At 41.8% G+C, this 21,347-nt stretch overlaps 1 protein-coding gene across 6 annotated transcripts in view; it reads left to right on the top strand.

The window, feature by feature from the left end:
* The window catches only part of SLC4A4 (solute carrier family 4 member 4), a 235,600-nt gene that overhangs the window by 33,796 nt on the left and 180,457 nt on the right, over positions 1-21,347 (top strand). For all 6 annotated transcript variants that reach the window (XM_056568080.1, XM_056568101.1, XM_056568094.1 and 3 more), the window contains exon 2: positions 3,117-3,190. In XM_056568080.1, the coding sequence (XP_056424055.1) occupies positions 3,118-3,190 (73 nt within the window). In that variant the 5' untranslated portion in view covers position 3,117. The remainder of the gene's footprint in view (positions 1-3,116; positions 3,191-21,347) is intronic.

Genomic DNA, 21,347 nt, shown 5'->3' with positions numbered 1-21,347 from the left:
GAAAGTTAAACAGATTTTTAAATTACTTCTATTTAAAAATCTTAATCCTTCCAGTACTTATCAACTGCTGTATACTACAGAGGACGTTCCGTCTGACCACAGTGCTCTCTGCTGACACCTCTGTCCATGTCAGGAACTGTCCAGAATACAAGCAAATGTCCATAGTAAACCTATCCTGCTCTGGTAAGACTAAAAAGAAATTCAAAAAGAAATGAACTTCCTCTGGAGCATACAGCAGCTGATAAGTCCTGGAAGGATTAAGATTTTTAAATAGAAGTAATTTACAAATGTTTTTAACTTTATGGCAACACTGGAGTACCCCTTTAAAATAATGTTTTACCATTAGAGTTTTTTTATTTTATTTTATCAGGGGATCACATAACTAGCAATTTTATAATGTTGTCTGAATAACATCTTCTTGCACTATCCATACACATCTTTCTATACACTTAAACATGAGGGAGATTTATCAAAACCTGTGCAAAGGAAAAGTTGCCTAGTTGCCCATAGCAACCAATCAGATTGCTTCTTTCATTTTACAGAGGCCTTGTTAAAAACGAAAGAAGTGATCTGATTGGTTGCTATTGGCAACTGGGTAACTTTTCCTCTGGACAGGTTTTGCAGTCCTGCTGATCCTGGCCATCATGGGCCGCAGCACCACGCCAATGCCTGTCAGCAGTGATGAGGATATTTATTCCAGTGATAGCATACACAGGACAGTGATCATATAGGAATCAGACCTGCTCTGTAGGGTGTTGTTAACCCCTTAATGACCACAGACGTAAATGTATGTCCTGGCTTGGCGGTACTTCGCGCACCAGAACGTACATGTACATCCTGTGTATGACCGAGAGCATCGTAGCGGTGCTCGTGTAATACACGGCAGGTTCCGGCTGCTATCAGCGATCGCGCAGATGTCTGCCATTAACCCCTCAGATGCCGTGATCAGTACAGATCACGGCATCTGCGGCAACGCGCACGTTAAAATAGATGATCGGATCGCCCGCAGCACTGGTCAGTGCTATGTCCTATGCATAGCACTGAACAGTATTAGCAATCAAATGATTGCTATAGATAGTCCCCTATGGGGACATAAAAAGTGTAAAAAAAAAGTTGAAAAATGTAAAAATAAAAAGTAAAAAAGAAGTGAAAAATCCCCTCCCCAAATAAAAAGGAAAATTGTCAGTTTTTCCCATTTTACCCCCAAAAAGCGTAATTTTTTTAATAAACATATTTGGTATCACCGCGTGTGTAAATGTCCGATCTATTAAAATACAATGTTAATGATCCCGTACGGTGAACGGCGTAAATGTAAAAAATAAAAAAGTCCAAAAATGCTGCTTTTTTTGTCACATTTTATTCCCCAAAATTTTTTTTTTTAATTCTCTAAAAGATTTATACTTGCAAATGTGGTATCAATAAAAATTACAGATGACGGCACAAAAAATGAGCCCTCATACTGCCCTATATACAGAAAACTGAAAAAGTTATAGGTGATCAAAATAGGGCAATTTTAGATTACTGATTTTGTAAAAAAAAGTTTTAGATTTTTTTTAAGCGGTACAAAAATATAAAAGCATCTAGCCATGGGTATCATTTTAATCATATTGACCCACAGAATAAATAACACATGTCATTTTTACTGTAAAGTGTACAGTGTGAAAACAAAACCCTCCAAAATGTGCAGAATTGTGGTTTTCATTTAAATTACCTCCCATAAAAATATTTTTTTTGTGTTCATCGTCCATTTTATGGTAAAATTAGCGGTTTCATTACAAAATACAATTGGTCATGCAAAAAACAAGCCCTTATATGGGTCTGTAGATGGAAATATAAAAGTTATGGATTTTAGAAGGCGAGGAGGAAAAAATGAAAACGCAAAAATAAAATTTGCCTGGTCCTTAAAGGAGTACTCCGGCGCTCACTTTTTTCATTTTATTCCGTCCGGGCTGCAAAATAAAAGAAAACACACTTTCTCTTACCTGCCAACGAGCCCCCGGAGCTCCGGTACACTCCGGTATAGGTGTTCGGTCCCCGGGCTGTATTCTTCTTACTTCCTGTTAGCCCGGCACGTCACACGGAGCTTCAGCCTATCACTGGCCGAGGCGGGACATCGCTGCGGCCGGTGATAGGCTGAAGCTCCGTGTGACGTGCCGGGCTAACAGGAAGTAAGAAGAATACAGCCCGGGGACCGAACACCTGTACCGGAGCTCCGGGGGCTCGTTGGCAGGTAAGAGAAAGTGTGTTTTCTTTTATTTTGCAACCCGGACGGGATAAAAGGAAAAAAAGTGCGCGCAGGACTACTCCTTTAAGGTGAAAATGAGCTTGATTCTTAAGGAGTTAAAGCATGCGTGCTTGGTGTATGCCAGTGTTTTCCAACCAGGGTGCCTCCAGCTGTGGCAAAACTACAACTCCCAGCACGCCCGGACAGTGCTGGGAGTGTTTTGCCACAGCTGGAGGCACCCTGGTTTAGAAACACTGGTGTATGAACATTTGCCTGTTGTGTGACTCGGCTACAGGTATATTTGATAAATATTTGTAATGTACCCCTAGACGTCCTGCACTGTTCTAACCGTGGTAGCTGGGACAGCTCTGCCTAATCCTCATGTCAGCTTTCTTTCATCCCAGCATGTGACACAAAGCTTGCCTCTCAGCACAGAAGTATTAAGAGGTTGGCATAAGCCAGGCTTCTTGCATGTGTCTATCTGTGCTGGAGGACACTACCTGACATGCTTGCTGCATATCTTCTTCCGCCAAGTAGAGAAACCATGGACTGCTACCAAGTATTTCAGGAAAAATGGAATTTGCTAAGAGTTTAACTGCAACGTAAAAAAAAAAAAAAAAAGGCTTAAATATCTTCTGGCTGGGATTATGCTTCTCCTACACCTGTCGCCATCTCTGGAGCTCTAGGATTCCAGTAACGTTGGAGGTCTTAAGTACAAGGCCTTCGGAGGTGGACATATCTGAGGGGGGTTCCTGAGACCAGAATCAGGACAGAGGCCCCCTTGCATAATATGAGCAGCGGTGCACATGATAACTTGCCTAAGAGTAGGGGCTTGTCAAGCAGCCTACAGGGAGAGGTCTGAGCATTCTTTTTTTATGTTTTACTACTACAGGATGGAGGATGAGGCAGTTCTGGACAGAGGGGCTTCATTCCTAAAGCATGTCTGTGATGAAGAGGAGGTAGAAGGTAAGACCAAGAATTTATTTATATTTATGTAGCATGCAGATCATTTACATCTCTGTTCTGTCAAAAGGTATTGCATAACAATGATCTTGTTAAAGGGCATCTCCTCCCCCAAATGAGAATCATGGAAAAAAAAAAAATAATCTTGAATCATAAATGCTGTTCAACTGATTTGTACATGTAGGAGTTTCTAGAAAAGCGGAGTGACTACTAGCATGGAGCCATGACACGTCACACATAGGTGCTTACCCAGGTTCCTCATACTTCTAAAAGGCACGTTTACTGACTTATTCAGAATTGTGTTTCAAGGGTACTCCGGCGCTTAGACATCTTATCCCCCATCCGAAGGATAGGGGATAAGATGCCTGATCGCGGGGGTCCCGCCGCTGGGGACCCCCTTGATCTTGCACGCCGCACCCCGTTATAATCAGTACCAGGAGCGTGTTCGCTCTGGGTCTGATTACTGTCGATCGCAGCTGTCATGCCCCCTCCCATAGGCTTGCATTGAGAGGGCGTGATGTCACACGGAGGCAGAGCCGTGACGTCACACTGCTCCGGCTCCATGATCGACAGTAATCAGTCCAGAGCGAACACGCTCCGGGACTGATTATTACGGGGTGCGGCGTGCAAGATCACAGGGGTCCCCAGCAGTGTGACCCCTGCGATCAGGCATCTTATTCCCTATGCTTTGGATAGGGGATAAGATGTCTAAGCGCCAGAGTACCCCTTTAATGCCAGACTATGGTAAAGCTGAAATAAAAAATAACTAAAAAAAACATCAAGAAGTTATTATTTACAGGACATTTTTGGGATACACCCATTTAAGAGTTTTTTTGTTCTAGGGAACCACTAAAAAAGCTTTCATTAAGGGGGAATGTCCAATCACTGTAAGGCTGCATTCACACCACGTTTTTCCAATACAGTTCCCGTATCAGGTTTTTGATGAAAAACTGATTCCTCAAAACTGGACTAAACTGTATCAAAACGTGTGTACAGATTTTAACCCGTTTATGGTTAAAAACTGTATACAGTTTGAAGAATGATGTCCGATTGCATCTGTTTTTTAAGAAAAAAAAACTTATATGTTTTTAACTTTTCACTCCATTATCAATAACGTTTCACTTGTTTGATTGAAATTCCAAGAAAAAAAACTGTGCAGAGTCATAAACTGTATGGTGAAAGCCGGATGGAATCGTATGCACGTACGGTTCTGTATGGATCCCATTGACTCCCATGTTAAAAAAAAAAATGTATACAGTTTAAGGCTGGGTCCACACTACGTTTTGTCCCATACGGGAGCGCATACGGCAGGAGGGAGCTAAAAGCTCGCGCTCCCGTATGTAACCGTTTGCGCTCCCGTATGTCATTCATTTCAATGAGCCGACCGGAGTGAAACGTTCGGTCCGGTCGGCTTATTTTTGCGCCGTATGCGCTTTTACAACCGGACCTAAAACCGTGGTTGACCACGGTTTTAGGTCCGGTTGTAAAAGCGCATACGGCGCAAAAATGAGCCGACCGAACGTTTCACTCCGGTCGGCTCATTGAAATGAATGACATACGGGAGCGCATACGGTTACATACGGGAGCGCGAGCTTTTAGCTCCCCCCTGCCGTATGCGCTCCCGTATGGGACAAAACGTAGTGTGGACCCAGCCTAATACAGTTTTTCACACGGACCAAAAATTGTGGTAGGTTATGGTTTTGGGTACGGGATAAAAACTGACAAAACCGTACAGGATGCAAAACGGACACAACTTGATGCATCTTTTGGCATACGGTTTTCAATGCGGTTTCTACACGGTTTTCACATTGAAAATGTATACGGTAACTGTATTGAAAAAACGTAGACCCTTTAGCATGCCTAACCTCCTGCTCTGAAGGACTACTGGCCCCACTAAATTCAATAAGACATTACTCCAAGTGATAATTATTGCTACAGGGTAAAAAACATTCAACATTGTTTTCTGACCAAATTAAAAAGATGTTTTTGGGGGTCCCAGCTGAAAGACCCCTAATGGCCTACAGTAAAATGTCACTTTTCTGTAGACTGGCATAATAGCTCCTAAAGGTGTTCATCACATTGGTGGCCTATGCTAGGTTTAAAGGTTTGGTGATCCTCACCAATCGGCAAAACTAAAGAGATCAGACCCCCCCCCCCCCCACCCCAACACACACACCCCCACGCACACACGCACACACACACACACACACACACACACAGATCAAACACTAAATAAGCCCCAGAGATTCCCTCTAACTCACTTGGAGCAAGAGATGGCGCACAGACTTGATGAATCCCCATAGAACTGTTCTACTTAATTCTGGTTAAATGCCGCAGAGAAGTGGTGGCTGTGCGACAATTATATCAAATGTCACACTGACCTTAATACAATTGTTGCATTGATAGTTCTATTGGGCAGGGTTGACTGTGATAACTTCTAAATTTGGCCAGTGCGACAATTTCACAAAATGTCGCACATGATAAATCAGTGACCACTGCACAAAGTGCTCTAAGTAAGAACACTTCATGGTAATGAAACTTAAATGTCGTAAATGAAATGTTGCAGAAAATGTTACACGGGGCAAAATGGTTCGATAAATTCCCCACAATGTCTCCAGTTAGAATTTATGACATGTTGTCCAGAGATGTCAGAAGTTTATATTGCACTGGAAAGTATGCGGCAGAGGTCACTCCTGACTCCTTCCCTACATTAGTCTATGGAGGGAAAGAGTCAGATTGGGCAGACAGGCGGGGAGTGGAGAGCGCTGCCATACATTTCACCCGGCTATTACTGATGATTGCAGAAGGTCTCAGGACAGAGACCCAGTGTGATCAAAATTTTTGACATATCGGGATGACATGTCAAAAGTTTTTTTTTTTTTGTTCTAATTACACTAATGATTTAACTTGGAATACCCCTCTAGGGTCTATTCACACGTACAGTATTCTGCGCAGATTTGATGCGTAGATTTGATGCGCAGGATTTTCGCCTGACGATCTCCATGTAAACTGAATGAATGAACACAGCTTGAAATCCTGTGCATCAAATCTGCGCAGAATACTGTACGTGGGAATAGACCCTTAAAGGGGTATTCCAGGAAAAAACTTTATATATATATATATATATATATATATATATATATATATATATATATATATATATATCAACTGGCTCCAGAAAGTTAAACAGATTTGTAAATTACTTCTATTAAAAAATCTTAATCCTTTCAGTACTTATGAGCTTCTGAAGTTATAGTTATTCTTTTCTGTCTAAGTACTCTCTGATGACACCTGTCTCGGGAAACGCCCAGTTTAGAAGAGGTTTGCTATGGGGATTTGCTTCTAAACTGGGCATTTCCCGAGACAGGTGTCATCAGAGAGGACTTAGACAGAAAACAACAACCTTAACTTCAGAAGCTCATAAGTACTGAAAGAATTAAGATTTTTTAATAGAAGTAATTTACAAATCTGTTTAACTTTCTGGAGCCAATTGATATATATATAAAAAAAAGTTTTTTCCTGGAATACCCCTTTAATGATCAGCTCCTGTGGGCTGGATTCTGGTACAATGTATAATACAAGTTTAGTTCCCTCATCATCTTCAATGTGAGACTTGTTTATCTAATTCTAATTTTAGAACCAAATTTCCCAATTCTGTAACATTCTTTATAGGAACAGCCGTCTATATTTATTTCCATATAATAAAGGACATATGTGAAACTGATAGTCTGTAAAACATTCCACAGTAATTCTCCAGTGAAATTGTCCTCAATGTCTTCCTGGTATTCATTTCTGACCCAAAACTGAGTTTTTGGGTCTTCACAGCTTTTATCCCTATTATCGCTTCATCAAGACATCCAGACATTCTAATTTAGTTTAGTCCGAAACCAATTATAATACAAAATTGCAGATTCCAGAGGCCATTTAGCAAACATGGCTAACAAATTCTAGATTGTCTCTGTATTACCAGTCACCTCCCCCAGCACACCATGATAACCATCATTTGTACTGGTGGCTCCATTGTTCATCTCGGCTCATTCATTTTCACAGTATGTTAGATATTAGAGATCAGCGAACTAACAGTAAATTCGAATCGTCACAAACTTTTAGGCTCGGCAGTTGATGACTTTTCCTGCATAAATTAGTTCAGCTTTCAGGTGCTCCCGTGGGCTGGAAAAGGTGGATACAGTCCTAGGAGACTCTTTCCTAGGACTGTATCCACCTTTTTCAGCCCACTGGAGCACCTGAAGCCTGAACTAAATTACGCAGGAAAAGTCATCAACTGCCGAGCCGAGAAGTTCGTGATGAATCAAATTTACTGTAAGTTCGCTCATCTCTATTAGATATTTATAAATATGAAACTATTTTTGAAATACCTCATAGTTAAAGCGTACCCGTCAGATCCAACAAAAAAAAAATTTTTTTTTTATATATATATCACTCAGTACCTAATCCTGACCATGTATATCAAATTTTTATGTGTCTAGCACCTTTATTTATTTTTTTATTACACTTTTAATTTAGTTCACTAGTCTGAATTCCTCTCAAAGGGAGGGGGCGTGGCCTCACTGTGCAGGTCTCCGCCCCCTCCCTCAGTATGCTGTCTGCTCACATCTCCCCTAGCATTAGTAAAACTACAACTCCCAGCTTGTCCTCACTGACAGTAGCGGGACACAAGCTGACAGTGGGAGGATTTTTCCTCCAGCTGTGAGCCCTGCACTCACAGCTGTCAATCAAGGTAGTGTGTCCATGACATAGGTGATGATGCGTGGACACAGCTGTCAATCAAGGTAGTGCGTCCGTGACGTAGGTGATGAACACAGCAAGAATAGAATGTTTCCAAGCAGGCAGGGGGGCAGTTGTTTGACTGGCTTTTTCAGTATTAAATACTGACATTTTTCTAATGAAAGCAATTGCAAAACCTATTGGTTATACATGCCTTACAACATAGCAAAAGTTTTTGACAGTGCCCATTTAAGTTTATGTAAATTTTCTCCAGGGTCCCTGCTGCTGAAACATTAACCCCTTAAGGAAGTGCGCTGCTAAGAAGTACTTAGCGTACATTTACGGTGCAGCTTTCCTGGATCACCGCGTCTCCGGAATGGGATGACTTCTGATATCTATCAGCAGCCATTCAGACATATCGCCCAGGGGGGTTCTGAGACCTCCCCATGTTGGCAATCACGGCTATTAGGCTAGGTTCAGGCTACGGAATCTCCTGGCAGAAAATTTCCACCCGAAGATTCCGAGTTCCGTCTGCTAGGACCGTGCGGACACTGCAGTCTCTTATAGACTGATATGTGTTCTGCTAGGATTTCCGCCTGAAGAAAGAGCAAGCCCTTTCTTCAGGGCGGAAATTTTCTAGCGGATTTTTCATCCGGATTTTCCGCTTCACAAATTCCGAAGTGTGAATTTGTGAACGGAAAACCATTGACTACACTATGCATTATAGTAAGCGGAAAATCTGCCGGAAATTTCAAAGTGGAAATTCCGGCGGAAATTCCGTAGTCTGAACCTAGCCTTACGGGTTCATCGGGTCTATGGTGACTCATTCACCCTTACCCAGCAGGAGTGAGGTGGCATGGGTTCCGCCTCACGATCACGTGATTGATCAGCCGGAACGACCGACCAATCACAACCCTGCTGGGCGGTGATCGGGAGGGCGATCATGGCGGCGATCAGGGCCGACGGGGGTCTCCTACCTTGCCCTGGTCCGGCGGGGGTCCCCTCGTGTGCAGTGGCGGCGACGGCGACAGGAGCAGCAGGATCGGTCCCGGCGGCAGGATACAGAGGCGGTGGTCCCGGCGGCAGGATACAACAGGAGGTGAGGCCTGTTCACTTCCTACTGTTGCTTAGCAACAACTTGCAGCATGCAAAGCCAAAGGGCATGCTGGGAGTTGTAGTTTTGCAACAGCTGGAGTTCCAACTACAACTCCCAGCATGCCCTTTGGTAGTCTGTGCATGCTGGGGGTTGTAGTTTTGCAACAGCTGGAGGACCATTTTTTTATGAAAAAGTGTGCCTTCAGCTGTTGCATATGCATAACTACAACTCACAGCATGCACAGACTACTAAAGGGCATGCTGGGAGTTGTAGCAGTGTGCCTCCAGCTGTTGCAAAACTACAACTCTCAGCATGCCCTTTGACTGTCAATGCATGCTGATTGTTGCAGTTTTGCAACAGCTGGAGACACATTGGTTGTGAAACAGAGTTTGTTACTTATCTCTGTGTTTCGCAACCAGTGTGCCTCCAGCTGTTGCAAAAATACAACTCCCAGCATGCACTGAGAGACTGTAGATGCTGGTAGTTGTAGTTTTGCAACAGCTGGAGGCACACTGGTTGTGAAACACTGAGTTAAGTAACAAACGCTCAGTGTTTCACAACCAATGTGCCTCCAGCTGTTGCATAACTACAACTGCCAGCATGTATGGTCTGTCAGTGCATGCTGGGAGTGGTAGTTTTGCAACAGCTGGAGGGTTGCCCCCCCCCCCATGTGAATGTACAGGGTACATTCATACGGGCGGGTTTACAGCAAATTTTCTGCTGCAAGTTTGAGATGCAGCAAATTCTCAGCCGTAGCTCAAACTCCCAGCTCAAACTCACTGTAAACCTGTGCCCGTGTGAATGTATCCTAAAAACACTACACTACACTACATTACACTTACACAAAATGAAAAGTAAAACACTACATATACACATACCCCTACACAGTCCCCCCCCCCCCCCAATAAATAAAAAAAACATCTGGTACGGTAGTGTTTCCAAAACAGAGCCTCCAGCTGTTGAAAAACAACAACTCCCAGTATTGCCGGACAGCCACTGACTGTCCAGGCATGCTGGGAGTTTTGCAACAGCTGGAGACACCCTGTTTGGGAAACACTGCTGTGGGGTATTTTTATGGCGTTTTAGAGCCACATATGGGGTATCTCTGTACTCGGGAGAAATTGCGTTACAAATTTTGAAAGGCTTTTTCTCCTTTTAACCTCTTATAAAAAAGTAAAGTTGGGGTCTACACCAGCATGTTAGTGTAAAAAAATTAATTTTTACACTAACATGCTGTGTTACCCCATACTTTAAATTACTTTAAAGCAGTAAAAGGAAAAAACAGACCCCCAAAATTTGTAACGCAATTTCTCCTGAATACGGAAATACCCCATATGTGGGCGTAAAATGTTCTGCGAGCACACAACTCTCAGGAGTGAGAGCGCACAATGTACATTTGAGGTCTAAATTGGTGATTTGCACAGGGGTGGCTGATTTTACAGCGGTTCTGACATAAACGCAAAACAATAAATACACAGATGTGACCACATTTTGGAAACTACACCCCTCACGGAATGTAACAAGGGGTATAGTTAGCCTTAACACCCCACAGATGTTTGACACATTTTCGTTAAAGTTTAATGTGAAAATGAAAGAAAAATTTTTTTTTCACTAAAATGCTGGTGTTAACCTACATTTTTCATTTTCACAAGGGAGAATAGGAAAAAAAGCCCCCCAAAATTTGTAGCCCCATTTCTCCTGAGTAAGAACATACCCCATATGTGGATGTAAAGTGCTCTGCTGTCGCACTACAATGCTCAGAAGAGAGGGCGCACCATTGGGATTTTGGAGAGAGAATGTGTCTGAAATTGAAGGCCATGTGTGTTTACAAAGCCCCCATAGTGCCAGAAGAGTGGACCCCCCACTTGTGACCCCATTTTGGAAACTACACCCCTCACGTAATGTAATTAGGGGTACAGTGAGCATTTACACCCCACAGGTGTCTGACAGATTTTTGGAACAGTGGTCCGTGAAAATGAAAAACTGTCAAACGCCAGTGGGGTGTAAATGTTCACTGCACCCCTTATTAAATTCTGTGAGGGGTGTAGTTTTCAAAATGGGGTCACATGTGGGGGGTCCACTGTTCTGGCACCACGGGGGGCTTTGTAAACGCATATGACCCCCGATTCTCTCACTAAACGCTCAATGGCGCTCCTTCTCTTCTGAGCACTGTAGTTCGCCCGCAGAGTACTTTATATCCACATATGGGCTATTTCCATACTCAAAAGAAATGGGGTTACACATTTTGGAATGCTTTTTCTCCATTTCCCCTTGTGAAAATGAAAAATTTGGGGGTAACATCAGCATTTTAGTGAAAAAAATCAAATTTTTCATTTTCCTGTCCAACTTTAGCTGAAATTTGTCAAACACCTGTTAGGTATTAAGGCTCATTGTACCCCATGTTACGTTCCTTGAGGGGTGTAGTTTCCAAAATAATATGGCATGTGTTTTTTTTTTTTTTTTTTGCTGTTCTGGCACCATAGGGGCTTCCTAAATGCGACATGCCCCACAAAAACCATTTCAGCAAAATTTGCTTTCCAAAAGCCAAATGTGGCTTCTTCTCTTCTGAGCCTTGTAGTGCACCCACAAAGCACTTGACATCCACCTATGAGGTATTTCCTTACTCAAGAGAAATTGGGTTACAAATTTTGTTTTTTGTTTTCTCCGTTTACCCCTTGTAAAATTTCAAAAACTGGGTCTACAAGAACATGAGAGTGTAAAAAATGAAGATTTTGAATTTTGTCCTTCATTTTGCTGCTATTCCTATGAAACACCTAAAGGGTTAACACACTTTCTGAATGCCATTTTGAATACTTTGGAGGGTGCAGTTTTTATAATGGGGTCATTTCTGTGGTATTTCTAATATGAAGACCCCTCAAATCCACTTCAAAACTGAACTGGTCCCTGAAAAATTCCGATTTTGAAAATGTTGTGAAAAATTGGAAAATTGCTGCTGAACTTTGAAGCCCTCTGATATCTTCCAAAAGTAAAACATGTCAACTTTATGATGCAAATATAAAGTAGACATATTGTATATTTGAATCAATATATAATTAATTTGGAATATCCGTTTTCCTTACAAGCAGAGAGTTTTAAAGTTAGAAAAGTGCAACATTTTCAAAATTTTCATGAAATTTGGGGATTTTTCACCAAGAAAGGATGCAAGTAATGACAAAAATTTACCACTGTGTTAAAGTAGAATATGTCATGAAAAAACAGTCTCGGAATCATAATAATCAGTAAAAGCATCCCAGAGGTATTAATGCATAAAGTGATAGTGGTCAGAATTGCAAAAAAGTGCTCAGTCCTTAAGGGGTTAAAGAGGTTATCCAGGAATAGAAAAACAGAGTGAATATCTTTCAAAAACCGCTCCCCGTCTTTCTCCAGGTTGGGTGTGGTTCTGCAGCTCAGTTCCATTGAGGTGAATGGAGCCAAGTTGTAATACCACACACAACCTGGAGACAGACGTGGAGCGGCTTTTGAAAGAAACTAGCTCTGTTATCCTATTCCTGGATAACCCCTTTAATGTAATTTGACCAATGAATGCCATGTTATCATGCATGCCATATCAGCAGGGCCCTGTTGTATAAATAGGGTGTCTGGTTTCAGCAACTGGAACCTTGTTTATAATTGGTTATAACAATCTATTTATAAGAGATAATGCCAACACATTTGCCTGAAGTATTTCCTCCTTACTGTTACGTTTGGCTCTGCTGAATGGTATTTCTGTAGAGTATGGGAGGATAAGCAGTTGCCAGAACATTTTTAAGAAAAGATTGGATGAGACAACAATCTATCTGATCCTTTTTTTCCCACTGTGGTGGCCCTAAGCTAATGGTCTGTGAGGGTCTATAAATAAATGTCAATGTACTGTACAGTATAGTATCAATATCAGCAGTTATCCTTTGTCTATAATCAGCTATGCAAATACCAATAGCCCTTTGGAGGAATCCCCCCTCTGGGATAAAAAGCCCTGTTACTAGGGAGTCAGTAAAATATAACTGTTATTATTATGTATTAAAAAAATGTAGTGACAGAACACACATAAAGGGTTAAAAATATCAGTGATCACTCTTATCTAGGTAGTAATATATTACAGTTAGCGCCTAGGCAGAGGTCTCTCACACCATCCTTTGCCCTTGGTGGGCTTCTGATGGTCTCTCACTCCATCTCTTTTTGATAGCTCTGTTTAATCTTTACTACCTCCTATGTATATGGTATATATATTGTCAATGAATGGAGAGATCACTGCCTAAAACCATTCACCAGCCTCCCTGACGTTTTGCCAGATTCCTGGCTTTGCCAAGGGTTTGTGAGGCCTAAAGATTAAATGGCGCTGACAACAGGAGATCGAGTGAGAGATCATCAGACGCCCACCAAGAGCAAAGGATGGTGTGAGAGACCTCCGCCTAGGCGATAACTCTAATATCTTACTAACTAGACACCTATATGGAAATAACAGCCAACACGGTCTTTAAGAAACATAGAGTGATCACTGATATTTTCTTCCCTTTATGTGTGTTCTGTCACCACGTTTTTTAATACATAATAATAAAAGTTATATTTTAGTGAGTCTCTAGTAACAGGGCTTTCTATCACAGATGGGGGATTCCTCCAAAGGGCTATTGGTATTTGGATTTATTAACCTGCCACTCATAAGGGATGAGTTGTGATAAGATTACAGTGGTCCCTCAAGTTACAATATTCATTAGTTCCAGGATGACTATTGTATGTTTAAATCATTGTATGTTGAAACCATAACTCTATGGAAACCTGGTATTTGGTTCTGGAGCCCCAAAATATCATCCAAAAATAGGAAAAAGTGAGGATTAAACAATATTAAGTAAATGACTAATATAGATAAAGCAAGTCCTTACATATAAAAGTAAGAAAGAGCTGCTGGAAGCTGTAAATTACTGTCTATGTAGAGGACAGGAGCTTCTTCAGGGTCCTGTACCGTACATGCAGTGTCATAAAAAAGTAATGGAGACGCCCTTACCTGGTGTCCAAAGGAGCAGCTAACCGTGGCATAGGTTAAGAGTAGTACATAATATGTAATACCTCTCTGTACTGTAGGGAGCGCTACTAGACAGGAATTCAGTGGATATGCTTCAGTAATACAGGTGTTTTACCGGTAAAAGCCCATTCTGATTGGTTGGTTCTTCCAGCCATTGACATATTTCACAGATCTGGACTGCCTGTAGCATTGTATGTTGAGTCTGGTTTCAAGTTGCAATGATCCAAAAAAGACCATTGTATATTAAAACTATTGTATGTTGAGGCCATTGTAAGTTGAGGGATCACTGTATATTCAGTGTATTTGGATGGCAAGAGTTGAGGATCACAGACACCAATGAGATTTAACTGCTGAATACTTCTGGTGAGTCAATAGCAGTTCAGCCATGTGTAGATGGTGAATTTTATAAATGAACGCTCAATTCTGTAGCCAGAAGAGGGACAGACAGCTGCTTTTACCAACTTAGGCTGGGTTCACACTACGTTTTCTCCCATACGGGAGCGCATACGGCAGGGGGGAGCTAAAAGCTCGCGCTCCCGTATGTCACCGTATGCGCTCCCGTATGTCATTCATTTCAATGAGCCGACCGGAGTGAAACATTCGGTCCGGTCGACTCATTTTTGCGCCGTATGCGCTTTTACAACCGGACCTAAAACTGTGGTCAACCACAGTTTTAGGTCCGGTTGTAAAAGCGCATACGGCGCAAAAATAAGCCGACCGGACCGAACGTTTCAGTCCGGTCGGCTCATTGAAATGAATGACATACGGGAGCGCATACGGTGACATACGGGAGCGCGAGCTTTTAGCTCCCCCCTGCCGTATGCGCTCCCGTATGGGACAAAACGTAGTGTGAACCCAGCCTTAGGGTGCATTCACACCACGATTCGTTAATACAGTCATCAGATCCGGCTGGGGTATGGGAGTGCTCGGTTTTCACATCCCCGGCCCGCATCTCATTCATTTGAATGAGCCGTCCAGAGTCAGATAGTGACTCCAGTCGGCACATTTTTTGCCCCGTATCCGGTTTTGTGATCGGACTGAAAACTGTAGTATACCACGGTTTTCAGTCCAGTCACAAAACTGGATATGGGGCAAAAATGAGCCGACCGGAGTGAGATAGTGACTCTGGCTGGGGTACGGGAGCGCCCGGTTTTCACATCCCCAAGCTGGATCCTGTGACCATTAGAGATGAGCGAACATACAGTAAATTCGATTCGTCACAAACTTCTCCGCTCGGCAGTTGATGACTTTTCCTGCATAAATTAGTTCAGCTTTCAGGTGCTCCGGTGGGCTGGAAAAGGTGGATACAGTCCTAGGAATGTATCCACCTTTTCCAGCCCACCGGAGCACCTGAAGGCTGAACTAATTTACGCAGGATAAGTCATCAACTGCCGAGCCAAGAAGTTTGTGACGAATCGAATTTACTGTAAGTTCGCTCATCTCTAGTGACCATATTAACAAATCATGGTGTGAATGCACCCTTAAAGGGGTTATCCAGAAATAGAATAAACAGAGCCAATTTCTTTCTAAAACAGTGTCACACCTGTCCTCAGGTTCTGTAAGGTATTATGGCTTCATTCACTTCAGTGGAACTGAGCTACAATGCCACACACAATATGTGGACAAGTGTGGCACTGTTTTTAGAAGAACAAGTTGTGCTTTTCTATTCCTGGATATTATTTCCTTTAAAGGGGTAATCTGGTACTCCAGGTTAAATCAACTGGTGCCAGAAAGTTATACAGATTTGTAAATTGCTTCTATTTAAAAATCTTAACCCTTTCAGTACTTATCAGCTGCTGTATGATCCACAGTAAGTTTGTTTCTTTTAAAATGTATTTTCTGTCTGACCACAGTGCTCCCTGGTGACACCTCTGTCTGTCTCAGGAACTGTCCAAAGTAGGAGAGGTTTTCTATGGGGATTTGTTCCTACTCTGGACAGTTCCTGAGACAGACAGAGGTGTCAGCAGAGAGCACTGTGGTCAGACAAAATACATTTTGGAAAGAAAAGAACTTCCTGTGGATCATACAGCAGCTGGTAAGTACTGGAAGGGTTAAAATTTTTAAATATAAGTAATTTACAACTCTGTTTAACCTTCTGGCACCAGTTTTTCACTGGAGTGCCCCTTTAAGGTTGATTTAATTGTGGATAAAGAGGGAAGAAAGGGCTACAGGGAAATTTCATATTAACATAAGGAAATATTAGTAACTCTTCAGTACACATTATATTGGAGATAAACAGAATATAGAAGTAATGTGTTCAGCTGAGTAGTAAAACTCTGTTAGTATACAAACAGACACAACTTTTTTTGCGGCTTTTATAAAAAACACCACAAAAACTTCCTCCTCATTTTTCTTTTCTTTCTTTTTTTGTAAATAGTGAATATTAGTATAGGCGTTTTAGCCCCTGCATTTTTGATATCTTGACATTACAGGTCACGTGATTCTTGCAAGAATTTTTATTAAAGAATTGGTGGGGGGGGGGGAATGCCAAAAATGCACACAATATTTTTTCTGGAAAAAAAACGCCACAGTTTCTTGATAGAAAAAAAAAAAACCTTTCCCAAGGCATGCTGCAATTTTGAAAAACTGGCACTGAATCCTAGAACGCCACTAAAGGGTGACAATACTCCTTCCCAAAAATGTAGTGTAGTGCAAGCCTTCTTATTTTACTGTTGTCCCTGACTTTTCCCAGCATTCCATGTGGCCAGAGACAATAAGTCACATGATCTCTAGGGGTGTGTGGCTATGTTGCGATGGTGGGTCACTAGCATTACTTTTCTAAATCCCTTCCACCTTGCTATCCGCACACCCGATACAACATAGCCATTCCCCCTAAAGACCATGGGGGAGATTTATAAAAACCTGTCCAGAGGAAAAAATGCTGAGTTGCCCATAACAACCAATAAGATCACTTCTTTCATTTTGCAGAGGCCTTGTTAAAAATGAAAGAAGCGATCTGATTGGTTGATATGGGCAACTCAGCAACTTTTTCTCTGGACGAGTTTTGATAAATCTCCCCCCATATGACTTATGAGATATTGTCTCATACGGTTGCATGGAATGCTGGGAAAGGTCAGAGACAACAGTAATAAAAATGAATAAAAAAAAAAAAAAGAATTGCACTACAGGACTTGAACGAGAGATGTGGGTCTCGTGCCTGAAAAGAGGTTGGATTGGTTGGGGACCCCCACAATCCTTAGATATAGCTGAGTGAAGCAGGTGGCAGCACATCACACTCTCTGGCTTGGTGCTCAATCTGGCTTTTTGCATATGACAAGCTCCATAAACTGTCACGGAGCCCGTCTCCTGTAATAAATGCCTATCTGGCCATTGCCCCTAAGTCCTTGACAAAGCCACAGCTCTGGCGAAACATCGGACGGGTTATGCGTCTTTAGATTTTAAAGTTCTGCCACAGTCCTCAGGAAGAAGTTAGTTATGGACTGCAGCCATTCCACTTCATGATATATATCACAATTGCAGCTAAACTGCTACCTCATACTAATAGAAGCACAATGAGAACTGTGTGTTAGATATAATTAAATGTCATCATTTAGCAATAAAAGTAAAGTTTTAACAATAAGGTGGATGGTAAAAATAGGATACTTGTGGTCACCCTAGTGAGGCTGGGTTCACACTACGTTTTCTCCCATACGGGAGTGCATACGGCAGGGGGGAGCTAAAACCTCGGGCTCCCGTATGCCTTCGTATGCGCTCCCGTGTGTCATTCATTTCAATGAGCCGGCCGGAGTGAAACGTTCGGTCCGGTCGGCTCATTTTTGCGCCGTATGCACTTTTCCCCCGGACCTAAAACTGTGGTCAACCACGGTTTGAGGTCCGGTCGTAAAAGCGCATATGGTGCAAAAATGAGCCGACCGGACCGAACGTTTCACTCCGGCCGGCTCATTGAAATGAATGACACACGGGAGCGCATACGAAGGCATACGGGAGCCCGAGGTTTTAGCTCCCCCCTGCCGTATGCACTCCCGTATGGGCGAAAACGTAGTGTGAACCCACCCTGACTTCTTGTAAATAGTATGTAGAATTTATCCTCCATTCACTGCCAACCCCCCCCCCCCTTTTTTGTTGATCATATCTGGGGAGTGAGGCACACTTATTTAATTACACTAATAAGGGCTGGCTGCTGCCTGAATTCACTGAGCAATGTCAACGGAATTCCGCGAGCGGAGATTCTATCTGGCCGAAGTACTTCGTCGGTAGGACCGCGAGGCCCTGCGCCAACACCAATGACAGCAATGCAGGGCTTGCAGACTTCCTCGCAAAGAATGAACATGTTCTTTCTTTGCACGGATGAATTTCAGCTGCAGAATTTTCCGCAGCTGAAATTTCTCAGTGTGAACGGGTCTCGTGGAAGACCCATTCACACTGATGTTAATGATCACTGCGCATAATTCTTCTCTCGGAATTCCGCAGGAATTACGCTGTGTGAACATACCCTTACACTTCTTCTACACTGTTGGACAAGGGACGTGGCTTTGTGGTAACAGGATGTGGATTAGCGAAAATTGTAGCAAACTGTCATCACAGTCTTAAAGCTGTATCCGTAGTAAGTGTATGTAAACTAGAATGGTCCCATTCAATAGCTGTAAGCAGAGGTCTTAACAATGGTGAAAAAATGAATTTTTCATTATGGAATTAACAATGTTAACTTACATAAAACTGGAACACCTTGGGTATTACAACATGAAACATCTTTGACATATCCATATATATAAAACTCAATTGTATGTATGTGTGTGTGTGTGTGTGTGTGTGTGTATGTTCCAGCATCACGTCCAAACGGCTAAAGATATTACTAGGAAACTTGGCACACATGTTACTTATATGTCAACAACAAACATAGAATAGGTGATTTAACCCTTACTCACCCCCATTTGCCAGGGTCAGGGTTTTTGTTTAAAGTCTCATACAAGTCTATGGGAAATATATATTACTGCATAACTGCCAAACGGCTGGAGATATTTCGATAATAGTTGGTCACATGTTACTTATATGTCCACTTAAAATATAGGATAGTTAATTTGACCCTTAACTACCCCCATTTGTGAGGGTCGGGGTTTTTGTTTAAAGTCCCATGCAAATCAATTGGAAATGTATGTTCCCACATAACTTCCATACGGCTGGAGATATTTCAATACCTGGTACACATATTACGGGTCGGGATAGGAGGTCGGGATAGGAGGTCGAGATAGGAGGTCGAGATATGAGGACGGGATACGAGGACGGGATAGGAGGTCGGGATAGGAGGTCAGGATAGGAGGTTGAGATAGGAGGTCGAGATAGGAGGACGGGATAGGAGGTCGGGATAGGAGGTCAGGATAGGAGGTCGGGATAGGAGGTCGAGATAGGAGGACGGGATAAGAGGACGGGATTGGAGGTTGGGATAGGAGGTCGGGATAGGAGGTCGGGATAGGAGGTCGAGATAGGAGGTCGGGATAGGAGGTCGGGATAGGAGGTCGGGATAGGAGGTCGGGATAGGAGGTCGAGATAGGAGGACGAGATAGGAGGACGGGATAGGAGGACGGGATAGGAGGATGGGATAGGAGGATGGGATAGGAGGATGGGATAGGAGGACGGGATAGGAGGTCGGAATAGGAGGTCTGGATATGACGACGGGATATGGGGTGGGGATATGACAGCAATATATGAGGACGGTATATGACGTCAAAAGCTTCCTCCTTTGTTTATTTTCCAAGGATTAGGAAGGAAAAACCAGGCAACGCCGGGTACTCAGCTAGTTAATAAATAAAATGAATGAACATTTCTCCCTCCCACTAGGAATATGACAGTAAAGACAACCACTGTTAGTCATGAAGATAGAGTTATATAAAGAGTTCATCCGCTTGGTATCCAATGTACTGTAGATGCTATTTCTGCATAACATTTCCTACAGTGCATCTCAGTATCACATTATAAGATAATGTTATTACTTATTATTAAGTCATGCTTTCTGCAAATGCCAACAAAATGAATAATCCATAATTCTCTAGGCCTTTATTTCACTTTTGGAAAAGGTATGTTATTTTGTAGTCCTGTTTATTAACTCCTTCTTTTAAAATAAAGGAATTAGCGAATTACTTGTATCTATTATTCATAGTAGTCACACACGTAGAGTTTCTGTCACAATGGGGAAGATTTATCAAAACCTGTGCAGAAGAAAAGTTGACCAGTTGCCCGTAGCAACCATCATATTGCTTTTTTTTAATTTTATAAAAAGTCCTCAGAACAATTAAAGAAGGAATCTGATTGGCTGCCATGACCAACCGGTCAACTTTTCTTCTGCTCAAGTTTTGATAAATCTCTCTTAATATGTAAGAATACCTGTGTATTATGCACGTTCCTTGTGTATACAGTGGGGCAAAAAAGTATTTAGTCAGCCATCAATTTTGCAAATTCTCCCACTTAAAAAGATGAGAGAGGCCTGTAATTTTCATCATAGGTATACCTCAACTATGAGAGACATAATGAGAAAAAAAATCCATAAAATCCATAAAATCACACTGATTTTTAAAGAATTTATTTGCATATTATGATGGAAAATAAGTATTTGGTCACCTACAAACAAGCAAGATTTCTGGCTCTCACAGACCTGTAAACTTGTTCTTTAACCTCTTCCCTCTTTGGTGATTTTTCATTTTTGCACTTTTGTTTTTTCCTCCTCACCTTCTAAAAATCATAACACTTTCAATTTTCCCCCTAAAAATCCATATGAGGGCTTGTTCTTTGCGCCAACAATTTTAATTTGTAATACCATTAATAATTTCACCACAAATTCTACGGCGAAACCAGAAAAAAATAATTTGTGGGGCAAAAAAATTAAAAAAAATTGCACCTTATATTTATTCTGTAGGTCCATACGGTCACAACGATACCCATTTTATATAGTTTGATTTTATTTTACTACTAAAAAAAATTCTAACTAGATGCACCAAAATTAATATGTTGAAAAATGTCCTCTTCTGACCCCTATAACTTTTTTTATTTTTCTGTATAAGGGGCTATATGAGGGCAAATTTTTTATGCCATGATCTGAACTTTTTATCTGTACCATTTTTTTTTATCAGACTTTTTAATCACTTTTTATAAAAAATTTTATGGTATAAAAAGTGATCAGAAATACGCTATTTTGGAATATGGAATTTTTTTTACGTGTACGCCATTGATCGTGCGGTTTAATTAACAGTATATATTTATAGGGAATTTATTTTCACATTTATTAACACTTTACACTTTTTTTTTTGCAATCTTATAGCCCACATAGGGGACTATAACATTGCACACACTGATTTCCTACACTGATCACT

This window comes from Hyla sarda, chromosome 1 (genome assembly GCF_029499605.1).
Source record: "Hyla sarda isolate aHylSar1 chromosome 1, aHylSar1.hap1, whole genome shotgun sequence".
In the NCBI taxonomy this organism is placed as follows: Eukaryota; Metazoa; Chordata; class Amphibia; order Anura; family Hylidae; genus Hyla; species Hyla sarda.
This window is presented reverse-complemented; position numbering and strand designations above follow the sequence as displayed.